A 14,179-nucleotide genomic window follows, 5' to 3' on the forward strand; every position below is an offset into this window, starting at 1 on the left:
ACCCTGGTACATGTAGGCAACCAGCTTCTGTACATGTTAAGCTCAAAATGCTTAACATGTGGAAGAAAGAGAATTAACTAGAACACAGAAGGGTAATACTGTCTGACGAAGATGGTCTTTCAAGAGAATTCAGTTTTGGTGATTTTTCTCAGTGGGATTGCATCTTCACTTTTACTGCAAAAAAAAGTAGTTTGAGCAGTAACCCTCCAACCCAACAGGCGGCAGTAACTACAACTTACACAACAGGATGTAAACATTCTCTTCCGGAAAAGCTTATAGTTGGAATTACCACGTCCGTTTAGCATTTGAAAGAAGTGAACCTTCAAATAAAACGATAATTAAACAAACTGAAAATGGCCGGAACGGCTTCAGTGGCAGGTGAAGTTTTTGTGGACGCTTTGCCGTACTTTGACCAGGGTTACGATGCTCCAGGTGTCAGAGAAGCGGTGAGTAAAAACATTACGTGCTAACAGAAACGTGTTGGCTGGCTATGCTACATGGATGTGCAGCAGCAGAACACCTCGTTGTAGCCCTTTAGCAGTTCTGCAATTTGTTTAAATTGTCTGTAGCGACACAGGCTTAGTAAATAACTAATAAAATGTGGTCTTGTTAGACTCTGTGGTGTCCTGTCCTCGCAGAGCAAGGGCATAGTTTGTAGCTATACCCCTTCTAACTCTAGAAGCATTATTCTAGAGTTTAAGAATAATTCTTGTAAATGTAGACGTTCATATTCTAATGACTTAATATTTATGTTGAGTAGTAAATATCTTCCCATTCATAAAATGGGAAGGAGTCAATTCTTGGATATCAACCATAATCATTGTTATGCCACTTCACCCACATAAAGAACTAATTCCTAGAGGGGAATTAGAGATTAAAAAAAAAACTTTTTTTTGCATGATTTTGTTCTTCCATTTGGGTCTCTACTGGGTTTAGAAACGGTCCAGAAACTACAGCTTATTTGCATAAAAGGGGGACAGAGTCCTAACACAACTCGCTCCAAAAAGAGTTCAAAATAGGCAGAACTGAGCCTAAGTCTCATTATCTGATAGTGATTTTGTGCAAAAATAATCTGAAATCATCAGATAATCATTCTGAGATTATCTGAGAATGATAATCTCACACCATGAGAATGATAATCTCAGAATGAGATGCAGTGACCATGTTTTGTTTAGCGCATGAACCCCTCTGGACTTGTTTAAAAGAAAGCATCCTCTTTAGCTCAGTCCAGTCAGGCTAAAATAAATTGATTCATGTTCATAGTTCACCACTAAGATACTTTGAACCAAGTTGTCTGCTCCTACTTTAAATAATTCTTGTTCATTTATCGTAATCTGTGTGAAATATTGTTTTAAAAAAATTATATTTTCATGTATCAACACCTCTGACACAGGCGGAACATTTTGATCACTGAAAAGTGAAGAGAATAACACTGATCATTCTGTCACCATGACACCTCTCAATGACTAGGTGTACATTGGGCAGCAAATAAACATTTTGCCTTCAAACATGGTGTGTTTAGAAACAGAAAAATGGGAAGGTGTGGCGGTCTCAGCAAGTTTGACCAGCTGAGTCAGAGTACAGCGTGCACCACCTGATCGACACACTTTGATTTTCTTTGAAAAGACTGAAATTTTTGGAAATCTGTCAGACATTAATCCTATTCATTCCTTCAGGCTGCAGCGCTGGTTGAGGAAGAGACAAGAAGATACCGGCCTACGAAGAACTACCTGAGCTACCTGCCTACGCCTGACTTCGCAGCTTTTGAGGTTATGATTCCATTAGACAACCTCTGGTTGATTTTATGAGTTTAGGCAGTGGCAGAACATTAACAGCATTTGAATGTTTCTTTCTTATCTTTTTGCTCATCAGACAGAAATTATGAGGAACGAATTTGAACGGTTAGCAGCTCGGCAGCCCATGGAGCTCCTGAGCATGAAGAGGTAAAACCTGGTCATTGCAGAAATGCTGCTTTTTGAGGGGTTTGTTATGCTAATCCACCAATACAGAAATGTACAGTTTGAGTGCACACATTTTTTTAGCATGTAACTTAAACTTTTGTTGTCACTCTTTGTGGAGATATGAGCTTCCGGCGCCCACATCAGGACAGAAGAACGACATAACGGCGTGGCAGGAGTGTGTGAACAACTCTATGGCCCAGCTGGAGCACCAGGCAGTCCGCATCGAGAACCTGGAGCTCATGTCGCAGTACGGAACCAACGCATGGAAAGTCTACAACGGGTAAGAGGCATCAGCCTTTTTCTTCAAAGACCGTTTACTGTTTGAAAATGGCTGACTGTTCTCATCCTCCTTCCTCAGCAACTTGGCCTTCATGATTGAGATGGCTCAGAAGGAGCTTCACAAGTTCAGGTAAAGGCAGCAGGATGGTGATATTTGATGGCCCAAAGTTCTTTTTTTAAAAAAAAAAAAATTTTCACAGATAATGTCCTTAACTTCTACAGGAAGCAAATTCAAGATTTGAACTGGCAGCGTAAGAATGACCAGTTGGCAGCTGGAGCCAAACTACGCGAGCTAGAGTCCAAGTATGTCAATGAGAATGCTTGCATGTTTGTCACGGTGTGAAGGTGAGACCTCACGGTACTCTTCTGTGTCTTAACATATGTACATTTCCATCCATAGCTGGGTGTCACTGGTCAGTAAGAACTACGAAATCGAGCGGGCCATCGTCCAGTTGGAGAACGAAGTCGGTCAGCTCCGACAGCAGCAGGGGGACGAGAACAAGGAGAATATCAGACAGGACTTCTAGAGAACTGGACTCTTAATGGTTTCTGACTAACATGGACTCCCTTGGACTAACATGGACTGGGAGTAATCTGAGCAAAAAGAAGTTGATATGAAACCACAGATGTGACATAGATTGGTAAAAACAACAGTGGAGCAGTTTCAGACACCTGCGGGTGTTCTGGCTTTAAAAGAAGCTTCTTTTCGTGTTTCTGATACACTGGTGGCAGCTTTTTCTCTTGCTTTACCGCAGGACTTGAATAGATGCCTTTCAGCCAAGGGATGTGTTAGCGGAAAGTGTACATAGTGTAAGTCTGTTGAAGACTGCATTAAGTGTAGTTTTACATCGTCAATTGATGCATTTTTTAAAAATAAATCTTTGTAATAAAATGAATTTCTATAGTTCCCTTTGAACCGTCGTCTACAGTTTTCCAATTGTCCAAGAGTTTCGTACTCACAGTTTTAATCTACACTCATCGTGGTTATGAATGCTGCCTACTTTCAATAATAGAGCTGAAATATTTTTATTTTAGGTGGGATGATGGTGTAGCTCCAATGAATTACCTAAACAAGAATTTGCTGCACAAGTTTGGATTCATAGATTTTTTCCTAACCAGACATGGTAAAAACTTAAGACTCTAAAATAAACAAGAACACTTATGTGGGTTTATGCTGTGGTATGTAACTTATACAAATGTTTTTAATATACATATATTAAAACTGTCCGTATATTGTGACAGTATGAGAGGATCTGTGAAAAGATCAAGCTCCTCTCAGTGCTACTATTGCCATCTGCAGGAATACGCAACCAAAGCCAGTAGGAGGGTCAACGCGCTGCTAGATGTACTAATAGAGAAACAACTGGAAAACCTTAACCGCCATTATCGGTGGCCATGCTAGCTAGCCTGAGCATTCAGACAGTTCTGCTGTCGAGAACCAGATGAAGCCTAGCAGAAAGCAAGGGAGATGGAGTCAGCAGGTAGGTACAAAAATGAAGGAGGAAGAAATCAATAGTTATATGGTTGCTACTAATAGACAATCAGGTGTTCCAGCAAATTGATCGATAGTTTTGGATTAGACAAAGCATGACATCAAGTCTATAGAATCGGAATATAAACACCAGTTTGTACTCTTACATTTTCTACCCATAATCACCGTAATACTTGCGTAAGCAGAAGTTTATTTTTTTTATTTGTTCCTTCGATGTCCCTTTTGGGGCTCCGTACAGAAGCTTGTTGATGACTATGGAAAGCCAGATGGGTGAATGTGTGTATAATTTTCTCTGTTGTGGAGGAAATGCACAATAAATTCAAACCTGTGTGCAAGATTTTTCAAAATCATGACAGTTGTATCAATCTACACTGAAATAAAGCAGTTTAAATAGATATTTAAAAGCCTTAAATTATGACATTGATGTATATGATACTTAGATAAAAACTTTTCACTTATTCTCGGCCAACTCCACCTGCAAAAAATAAATCTAAATTAAAATAGTGACTGTTCTCTGACCTGAAGAATAAAATACTCCAAAATATTTTTCATTTGTGCCCATTTGGAGCTTTGGACACCAAGCTTGTCCAAACACAAGCTTGGTGTGAACAGACTCCTTAAGAAGCACTAAATTGGATTTTTATGCATTTGTTAGTAGAATCCTGTCGAAGTCACAAATTTTCCCCTTCACATGAGATATCTTTATACACATTTGTACATTTTGCAATACTCAGAATAATTGATGACAATTGGTTTCTTTATGAAATCACAAATGAATTTTCCAACACTTCCCATTTTGCAACTTTCTAAAATGAAAGTGGGTGAGGACTATAACACCATTGAGTGAATTTGAAAAACTAGTTAATATACATGCTTCTGTGATAAATATGCATTATGTCTCCTTACAGTAGAATCAGTAAATTTGTCATTTATTAACAAGTATTGCCACATTCCTTACATTACAATACCTCTCTCCCCTGTTTTATTACAAGCAGAATAACCTAAATTAATGTCAACTCAGTTTAAGATAAATTAAAGCGGATTATCTGCATGGTTGTCACTGAAAGCCAGACTTCCAGCATAAGAAAAGGAGAGAGGCAGAGTAGAAGGTGGATCAGATCTGAGCAGGATCTACAAACAAGAACGAGAACTGAACTTCAACCGAAACACAGCAGAAAACACTGATACTCCATAATGTTCTTTTGAATAACTTTCACGTGTCTCACTCACACAGATTTGCAGGCACCATTTAACTGTTTGTGTAGAGAAACTATATATATATATATTTTTTTTTTAATTTTATTTTATTTTTTTAGAAAAAAAGAACAACTCAGAAACAAACGTTCCCTGTGATAGGATCTCTGATTTTAGCTATGTGCAAAACTAGACAGCCACTGGTAGAAAAAGCTGCAGTTTGGAACATTGGACCATGCCTCAGTTTTATATACTGAGAGTGTTGAGAGCCGGTACTAGAGTCACAGCGTCTGGAAGGTTCTGGTTCTGGTCCTGGCCTCCTTTACTCTGAAGAAACTTCTGCCGATGCCTCTCCTCTTGGCGCTTCTTCTTTTCCAGCCGCTGTTGCTCTTTTCTTTGCTTGTTTGAAAGCTAGATGGGATGGAAAACAAACATTATAAAAGAGAACCATCTGCATGTATGCTTCCAAGCAGATTCTAAATTAAGTAGATTGTCAGTTTGAACATAGCAAACTATGTTTGCTATGCATCATATGTGCATTCATATGCACATATGATGCATATAAATGCAGTTATTTACTCTGCAAACTTGGGATAATTCAGCAAAACACCAAACATCAGAATGCAGCAACGTGTTAGTGGGAAACCTATGGAGCTAAATTGGGACCATAAAGTTTGTATACAAGAAAAACAAACAGAAAAATTACTTTGAAACTGAAAAAACTGTATGAATCTGAAAACAAATGTTCATACTGTAAAAAAAAAAGAAAAAAAAAGACGTGAAACTGAAACAAAAACGTTAAAAAATACTTTAGAGGTTTTTCTTTTCAGTTTCAGGTTTTTTTCCCAGTTTCAAACTGGTCCTGTTTTAGCAAGGGGAGGGGCCACAGATGACAGGAGGCATGGAATCAGGACTGAGAACTGTTGCACCCAGGGACTATGGAAACTGGAAATATCTTTAAAACATCTCTGATATTTTGTGTACGAGGCTGGTTTTGAAAAACAACATGCTTCACTTTTATAACCTGCCTATGTCAACACACAAGTATCAATGGAAAAAAATATTACATTTACAAATCTGCACAGCATTTTCAATTTTATTTTAATCTCATCAATATTCACAACATATTAAATACCCCAGCTTTTTTATTTATATCATGTATCTTTTAAGTATTATTTCAGTTTTTAAAGAAAATTACTTATTTTCTTATTTGGAAAAAAAAAGAAGAAGAAAAAAAGCAGTAGATCCCATCCATGATAATACCTTGGGCTTTTGAACGTCGCTGCCCTCTCCTGGCTTGTCATGCTCACTGCAGTCTGTGGCTTCGGCTCTGCAGGTTGAACAGGACACCGATGTGCATTTGCCCTGGCACAGCTGGCCAAGCGACGACCCAGCGAGCCATTCAGCATTTATTGTTGCTGCACTTAGCTGCAGCAGGTTCTCCTCATCACCTGAAGAAGGGGGGAGACGCAACTCCGTGATCTGTTACTGTTCACATACATATAGGGCTGCCACCTTTCTGAAATTAAAATAAGGGAGGCCCACCAGGCCGTGTCGTCCTTCTCTCGTGGGGTGAGATGGCCGCTGCAGTGGTAGACTTTATTTTATGGGAATGTTTTTTTGTTTAAAAAAAAAAGAAAAAGTGATTCATAGATCAATCGTTCATATTTAGAGGTGGGTTAGCATTCCCCCAAGTTGTACTCCAATCAGAGTAGAATACATTCAACAGGTTTTTACTTAAGTAGAAATGTAAAGAAACAGTCTAATAAATTACTTAAGCTTTAGTTAAGCAAGTGTAAAAAATATTTGGTAAAATTTCTTCTCAAGTACTGAGTAACTGCACCAAATGTAATATTTTAGATTTAATTAATCAGACAACCAAAAATATAAGGTTATGTGAAAATTCTTGTATTTTAAAGAGTATTACCAAAATATTTATACAAATACGGAGTTAGTTTTGGACGCTGGTTCTAGACCACACGGGGGCAAAGGTAGTCAGTGTTTTTTCAGTGTTTTACACTTAAAGAATGAAAGAAGGAAAAAAAAACCCAGCAATATTTCATCATTTGAAATACCAAGTGACATTGTTCAGCCTTGAATCTGTGTCTTCCCACTCACGTCTGTATTTTAACAGAGTTTTTGCTTCTAAGAACATGGTGGAGAATCGGGTAGAGAACATTTTAAAAAGAAGATGGCAGCTCACGGTGGCTGCGTGGTGTCCGTCTCTAGGCAACCGTGACGGCAGCGTCGGACCACAGCGTTCTGGGCGGGGTCCTGTTTAGCTCCCGCCACGACAATTTAGCTGACCTTAATAATTCCTGTGTTTGACTTTCGTCATTATTGTTACACTTAATGTTGATATATGTGTGATAGGTGTGACATTTTATAGAAATACGGAACAATTTGCGTCCCGTATCGCAACACTTAACAGCCAAATATGGGACAATTCCGTATTTTACAGGACGGGTGGCAACACCTCATACATACAACAAGCAGCATCTAAGAGCTGCTAAAGTTCTATTTAGCTACTAACCCTGGATTCCCCGGTTCTTGATGGAGCTCAGGATCACGTTTTCCTCTTCATACGCTGTCGGCAAGGGTTTCTTTTGCGTTTCCCTCTGACCGTCTCCAAACACACGCTGCTGGCTGTGGGAATTCTGCAGGGTCTGGAAACCGTGAAAGCATCTCAATTAGCAAAGCATTAGAACACGCGCAACCTGGATACATCCTGGCATCTGCCCCAGATCCAGAGGAATTTAAGCCAGGGGGGCATTGGCTTATTTTGGAGGGGCAGTGTAAATGAGCTGTTTTAATATAAATACTTAAACCTTTATGTAACCGTTCAAAAAATAACCATGTTTGGTATAAAGAATAAACAATAAGGATGTAAACACTGACATGTATAAAATGTTGAGTAATTATGCGCAAATTTGCATAAACATGAGTTCATACATCGCAGAAATCTTAGGGGTCCAATCTCTGAAGTCTATTTCTTTAAATGCAAAATCAATATTGCTCAAGTAAAAGAAAAAAAAGTACCGTGGAGTAAAACTACTCTAAGTACATTTTTTCCCCCTCAAAAAGTTACTCAAGTAAATATAACCAGTGCTACCTGCTTTTGAACATGGATAACAATATCAGTAGCCTATTCTTGTTAACAAGCTTAATGTGATATATTGGCATTAGTTAGTCATCATTTAGCTAACATTACCTGCATCCAACAGCATTACTTGACACACCTGGTTAGTTTGGGGGAAAAAACAATGCAAAGTTCTTTGCCTTTTGCTGGTTTGCTCCCATGACTCTGGGACTGGCGTGCCGTTCTGCACAGCAGCATGTCTCAGTCACTGCCGCGCCAGCATCTAGTGGTCATGTTACGTTTAAAGGCGGCTCGTAAAAACATGTTAACAATGGATTAAACAGTTGACAGGACTGAAAAACGTGCAGGAGACCAAGAGCACAGACACGGGAAGAGCGGGAGCAGGTGAGACTTCGACAGGTCTCACCTGTCGAGTTCGACTCCCCTTGCACGGTTCCTTTGCCGCATGTTTTTTTCCCCCTTCCTGTCAGACTACTGTCGAATAAAGGCCACTAGAAACTCCTTATAAAATAAAACGACTACCTCAATGCGTAGCTGTGCAGGACTCTCAGAGTTGTCTCCGACTCGCCGCACGCTGTCATAGTGATCTCCATATCGGTAGGCGATGTGCAGCTCTCTACACGCTTGCTTCTCGACACCATTTATCTGCCAAAGCGACACAACTAATGAACTGGCGAAATACAGGTGAATTGGTGTCCCACGGTTAAACTAGTATGAACTCATGTGATGTCATTTGATTGCCTCATCCTGTAGTTTGATCCCTACCTCCCAAAGTGGGGCGTTTAGCTGATGAATGACCACTTTCACTTGCTGACTGCGAGCAAAAGCTACAATAGCGTCATTGCCAGCAAAGGTACCGGACTGGGCGAGATTGGACACTGGAGGAAAAGAAAAGAATAAGTTAGTTTTTTATACATTTTACAAGAAACAGTACAATTGTATAATATAAATCACTGCTTTATGTAAAATGTCTTGTCAAATAGAATTGATAAATTATCTCTATTTGACTAGAAATTTAGCTAATAAAACATAAAAATTTTACATTATTGAAAACTGTTTTTTTTTTTATAATAGTAATGAGGGTTTGCGCACTTTTCAAGTATTTTCAATGTAAGTTTTCAAACTTTTCCACAATTTGGAGATTAAAACAATACAAATTAACTAAAGACCATTTCAATTCACTATTATAGATCATTTATTTCAGTTAATAATGTGTTGTGGTAGTATTCTACATTCAAAAAGGCAAACTAAAATATAAAAATGTTATGCTCTGAAATGTCTCTCACGCACACACACTATACACCCGACCCGTCCCAGAACAAAACACTAATTTAACAAAAAGAGCCCCTAATTTCAATAACTAACATGCAAAATATAAAATCATTGAGTCATAAAGAATAATAAATACTCATTATTTATTATTGAGTAATAATAAATAATTTGCTTCTTTGCTTGGATTGCAGCAATCCAAGCAAATCGTTTTAAGGTAGCTGACTTTCCTGCTCAAACACAAACTTATGAATTTGAAGAAAGTTACACAAAAATCTCTAAGAAATGTCTTAGATTCCAGCATTTAGGAAATAGAAATACTTTGGGGAATTCTAACTCACCTAAAACAAGAGAGGTTTGGTCTGATTTAACTTCAGACAGTGGGGAAAAAAACGTGTATGTCTTTTTATTTAGTGTGTGACCTGGTTTCAACAATAAGTGACTTTTTCAAGTTTAGGCTTTTACTCAAGCATTAGATTGCCGTTTATGACAAAACTGTGCCGTTTGAATTTGAAGCACTTTCAAGGTTCTGATGCAAATATCTACCACTTTCCAAATCTTGAATTGAAATTCATGCATTTTCAAGGATTTCAAGCCCCTGCATGAAACCTAAAAGGAAATGACAACTCTGGAAAAAATGCTTCATCACTTCCAACCTGCAGACAAAAACTTCCAGGAGTCACTGCTTCAACATCAACTATAAATTAAACAATCCCATAATAAGCAACGGTTGGTATAACATTATTCAATTTAAAAATATATATATATAAAGATAAAAATTAGTGTTTCCAACTGATTCTTTCTTACAGTGCTGTGGAAAAGGAACATCATCTTCAACAAAAGGCTCAAAGTCTTGTCGATGGGACATCATGTACTGGACGGTCTCCTGGCGAAGCCGCAGATGACCCCGCGAATGCCCCTCTAACTGGTCACCGAGCGCTCTGAACAGGCAGTTCCTGCAGGAGACAGAGGTCATACATAATGATTGCTGTACCTCAGTACTTGCTATATGGAAAAAAAAGCTCTGTCTGAGTTAAAGAAGCAGCCTGTCCAATAGGGACGGGTTAAAAGGTCCTCTCTCAACAAACTGAAGCCCGGTGTGTCATGATCAGAAAGATTATTCTTTAGTTAAAGAAAAAAAAAAGCTATTTTATCTTTACAATTAGATAAAGGCAAGTTAAGCTATTTTGGAAGAGTTGAGAGAAATGCTTCGTAGCAGCCACCAACTGAGACATGGACTGTTTTTAGATAAAGAGGGTTTGAAAAACTCATTTTACCTGTAATAAATAAAACATTCTATAACTGCATTTTGTATTTAGTCAGGTTATCTTGATTTGAAATTAAAATGCAATTATTTGTGTGACAAAAAAAATGGAAAAAGGAGAAAACATTTTTTCACAGCACTGTATGTTTGTTTATATTCATAGTCTGCAGTAAGGAAATGTGGATACCGGACTCAAATTAAATCATTTCTACTAGCAAAGATTGATTAGTGTCATTTAGGTTTGAGTAGGGGTCCTGATCTGTCAAACAAGAAACTGAAAAAAAATGATTGGAAATAAATGTAGCACAAGTTTTGATAAGCAAGTTTTTAGGAAATACCATAATTTTTAAATTAGTTGAGATTTGAATATTGTTATATTGAACTTCCATAATTCATGATAATTATTAATTACAAAGAAAATTGACTGATAATCAATGGTTTAATCAATAGACATGAAATGTAAGTACAAAGGGAAAAAAAATGGCAATGTGAAAGTCCTAAATGGGGAAGTAATTAGAAAAAGGGTCAATTTGTCTTGTTTTTTACAATACAGTTCTTTTTAAAATTATTATTATTATAAAGACTAGACTATAAAAGTTAATAGTCTAGTATTAACATAACCACTGAAAGGTCTCAGGGCATTTGTTAATATGGAAATCATAACTTCAAGGATGCAACTAGAAAACATTTTAGTAATGGATTATATTATCAGTTATTCTGACAATCGATTCATCGGAAAAAAATTTTTTTGCAGATTTTTCATTTCACCGCTTAAGCTTATTTTATACAATATTAGAAATACATGGGGAAAAAAATACACAAATAACTCAGTTCATTCAGAAATACTTATAACATCAACATGTGAAATGTTCAGCCCATTCTGCTCAACAATACAGCGTAGGGCCAATCTGCTGATTATTTTTTGGGATTAATCGATTATTGATTGGGAAACAACAAAAGTGCTTATTAAGAGTTTTATGGTTTTATAGAATTTGAGCCAGGTCAAGCTAAAACTATGCCACGTGAGGAGTATCGAGTTATTTTTTGAGCAGTGTATATATATATATATATATATATATATACTGTATATACAGTTCAGACCAAAAGTTTGGACACACCTTCTCATTGAATTCAATGAGAAGGTGTGTCCAAACTTTTGGTCTGAACTGTATATATATTTATATCATTTTTATCTAATTACTGCTCTGAGTTGTTAGGTATGTTCTTTCAGCAAATGGCCTGTTATGAGTCTGTATACTTCAGTTAAGGGTTAATCCATTACTAAATTAGTTGACAATTATTTCAATAATTGGTTAATCACGATTAATTGTTTCAGCCCTAGCTCAAACACACATGACAAATATAAACAGTTTCCCCATCTCGTACCCGTCTCCTGGGACTTCTCTCAGCTTTAGCCCGAGTGCCTGGAGCTGATTGGAGAAGCTGACATACTCTGCCCCTTCGTCGTTATCCTGAGGGCGGTTCTTCCGATCTTTTGCAATGGCACGGCGAGCTGCTCGTTCATCCCTCTTGCGCTCCAGTTCGCCCTTTTTATTGCTCTTCACAGGTTTCGCTGTCTGTTTCCGAGACATACTTGCTCTAATCGTTTCTTCGTGCCCGCAGCACCAAATAATGTCCTGTTTTGGCAACTAGATGGCACTTCATTAAATAATTCCAGTCTTGTGCGACCTAAAAACACAGAAAGACAGGTAGGGAAATGAAACTGATAAGTGAAGATGGATACATGTTGCTACAAAGCAAGAATAGATATTATATATTTCTATTGAAATAATACAATGTGGAGGTGTAAAAATAGTACGTAAGCTTTTACCAAAGATCTCCCACTTAACTATTACGATTTTCCTATTGTTCTGTTTCTTTCTACTGAAAGAAAAACAAATAGTGTCAAAAAGATGTATTCAGTCTGAAGTGCAAAATAAAAAATATAGAAATTATTTTAATAGGCACCAGCTGGTATGACATTATATTAGCAAGATAACCTTGAGTAAAAATGCAAGGCGACATGGTATTTATGCAAAACTGTTTAAACTTGAGCTAATTAATATGGATTAACAAAAACAAACAAACAATAGAAACTCAAAAAATATTTCTACTGCAACTAAGGCATAAATTATTAAAGTTATAATAATGTTATCTAAAATATGTATGTAAACTGATTTTTGAACATAGACACAAGCAAAATACAAAACTAACACCCGTAATATAAAAGTGCAACTTATTCAAATCCCATATAGATTGAAACCGATAAATAATCTGAGCCTATTTCTAAAACAACTTTGAAAATGGTTTATTTAGGACACCAACAAATTTTTAACTTAGAAAAAATCATAATATGAATTTTCCTTATATCAAAATAGATTTTTAATGTAATGTAGGCGTTTTCTTTTCCTTTGTAAATCAGAAAAATGAAATAATTCCGATACTGTTCTTAAAGAGCCTCATTTAGTTAATCATGTAACTGTAGTGTTCATTTAAAAAATACTTTTTGCTTTTTAAAATAAGATAGTTAAACTAATAACATGCAGTTGCTTTGGTCAGTCCAACTAAATTACCTCTTTTGTTTAATGTAAGCATTGTTAACCTAAAGTAAGAATTTTAAAGACATTTGAGGAAAAACGAAAGTGCTTCCAGACCTTCTGTCGTAAGATTGTCCCAAATGAGACACAATAAGAAATAAATGGCATCTAAACAGAAGCCAAAATATATAATAATTCACTTTTAAAATAAAAATTTCCAGTAATACGTTAGCATTCTGTCTCTGTATAGTTTCCTTGTTCTGTTCATAAGTCTTGTAAGCTACATTTTAAAAATCGATAACGTGTAATTAGATGGGGAAAGAAATGTTTTTTTTTTATGGTACACGTTTTCAGTTAATACGGCTTTAAATTTGTTGCCTGCGTGGTTTCGTTTCTTTTTTTTAGGCAAAGGCCTATTACTTTAGCTTTTTATTAATAAATAAAAGCTAAAGTAACAGCTCGGTTACTTCATTTTTATGTGCATAAAACTGCTCGGCAGAATTCAAATTAATATGTAAAACGCACTAACTAGTCAAGGAACTCGCTGTTGTCAAATAGTTAAACCGAACTTAATTTTTACTGTTAGCTAAAATGACAAGTAGTCGAAGCTAAATGAAGACAATAACCGACCCAGTACATCCAGTTTTATCTACCCGCTTCCAACACTCCGTCTACCGAGTCGCAATATATCTTAACTCAAAGACTCTTACCTGGCATGTGCGGAAAGTTATGAGTTTTCTCTGTATTTATGCATGTTTTGGTTCAGACGAAAACATTTCCCGTCTACGTATTTGTTTACAACCAAAGTTCCGCTTACGTATTTGTAGGTACGTCAGTACGTACGGAAGCCATAAGGGGCCAAAGACGAATTAAAACAACTCCATAATGTCGAATCAGTCATAAAAATGATCAGATCGATCTGTCTGTCTGTCCGTAACAAACAACTGTGGCTCAATACAAAGTAAGAGTCTCTGTATCAGATCTGTAAGAAATATTGCCTCTGAATAACATCCACCTTCTGTCAATCTTGTAGATCCAGTCACCCTCAACTCTTTGTGATGACACCACACAGTTGGTGAACAT

At 36.9% G+C, this 14,179-nt stretch overlaps 2 protein-coding genes across 2 annotated transcripts; one reads left to right on the forward strand and one right to left on the reverse strand.

Annotated features, from left to right (window-relative positions):
* The first annotated feature begins 264 nt into the window (after positions 1-264).
* bcas2 (BCAS2, pre-mRNA processing factor) lies at positions 265-3,402 on the forward strand. The gene is made up of 7 exons (XM_005805768.3): positions 265-446; positions 1,677-1,769; positions 1,873-1,943; positions 2,080-2,241; positions 2,320-2,370; positions 2,463-2,543; positions 2,641-3,402. Exons 1-7 carry the CDS (start codon positions 354-356, stop codon positions 2,765-2,767), a joined length of 678 nt encoding a protein of 225 aa, XP_005805825.1. The 5' UTR covers positions 265-353; the 3' UTR covers positions 2,768-3,402.
* A 508-nt stretch (positions 3,403-3,910) lies between these two features.
* otud3 (OTU deubiquitinase 3) lies at positions 3,911-13,902 on the reverse strand. Its single transcript, XM_014471295.2, has 8 exons — positions 13,807-13,902; positions 11,946-12,248; positions 10,103-10,251; positions 8,792-8,904; positions 8,549-8,671; positions 7,460-7,592; positions 6,190-6,377; positions 3,911-5,337 (listed from the first exon to the last, which is right to left on the reverse strand). The coding sequence occupies exons 2-8, from the start codon at positions 12,149-12,151 to the stop codon at positions 5,173-5,175; spliced, it is 1,077 nt and encodes a 358-aa protein (XP_014326781.1). The 5' UTR covers positions 12,152-12,248; positions 13,807-13,902; the 3' UTR covers positions 3,911-5,172.
* Between the last annotated feature and the right edge of the window lie 277 nt (positions 13,903-14,179).

The sequence above is a fragment of the Xiphophorus maculatus genome, chromosome 1, assembly GCF_002775205.1.
Source record: "Xiphophorus maculatus strain JP 163 A chromosome 1, X_maculatus-5.0-male, whole genome shotgun sequence".
NCBI classification, from domain to species: Eukaryota; Metazoa; Chordata; class Actinopteri; order Cyprinodontiformes; family Poeciliidae; genus Xiphophorus; species Xiphophorus maculatus.

Excerpts from the sequence above, each read along its gene's own strand:
- bcas2 (XM_005805768.3), top strand. The coding sequence starts at position 354 with ATGGCCGGAACGGCTTCAGTGGCAGGTGAAGTTTTTGTGGACGCTTTG. Across the intron at positions 1,770-1,872 it reads CTGACTTCGCAGCTTTTGAG|ACAGAAATTATGAGGAACGA; the intron begins GTTATGATTCCA and ends TTTGCTCATCAG. Across the intron at positions 2,242-2,319 it reads GCATGGAAAGTCTACAACGG|CAACTTGGCCTTCATGATTG; the intron begins GTAAGAGGCATC and ends CTCCTTCCTCAG.
- otud3 (XM_014471295.2), bottom strand. The coding sequence starts at position 12,151 with ATGTCTCGGAAACAGACAGCGAAACCTGTGAAGAGCAATAAAAAGGGC. Across the intron at positions 8,905-10,102 it reads TGTTCCTTTTCCACAGCACT|TGTCCAATCTCGCCCAGTCC; the intron begins GTAAGAAAGAAT and ends CTTTTCCTCCAG. Across the intron at positions 5,338-6,189 it reads GCGACGTTCAAAAGCCCAAG|CTTTCAAACAAGCAAAGAAA; the intron begins GTATTATCATGG and ends CATCCCATCTAG.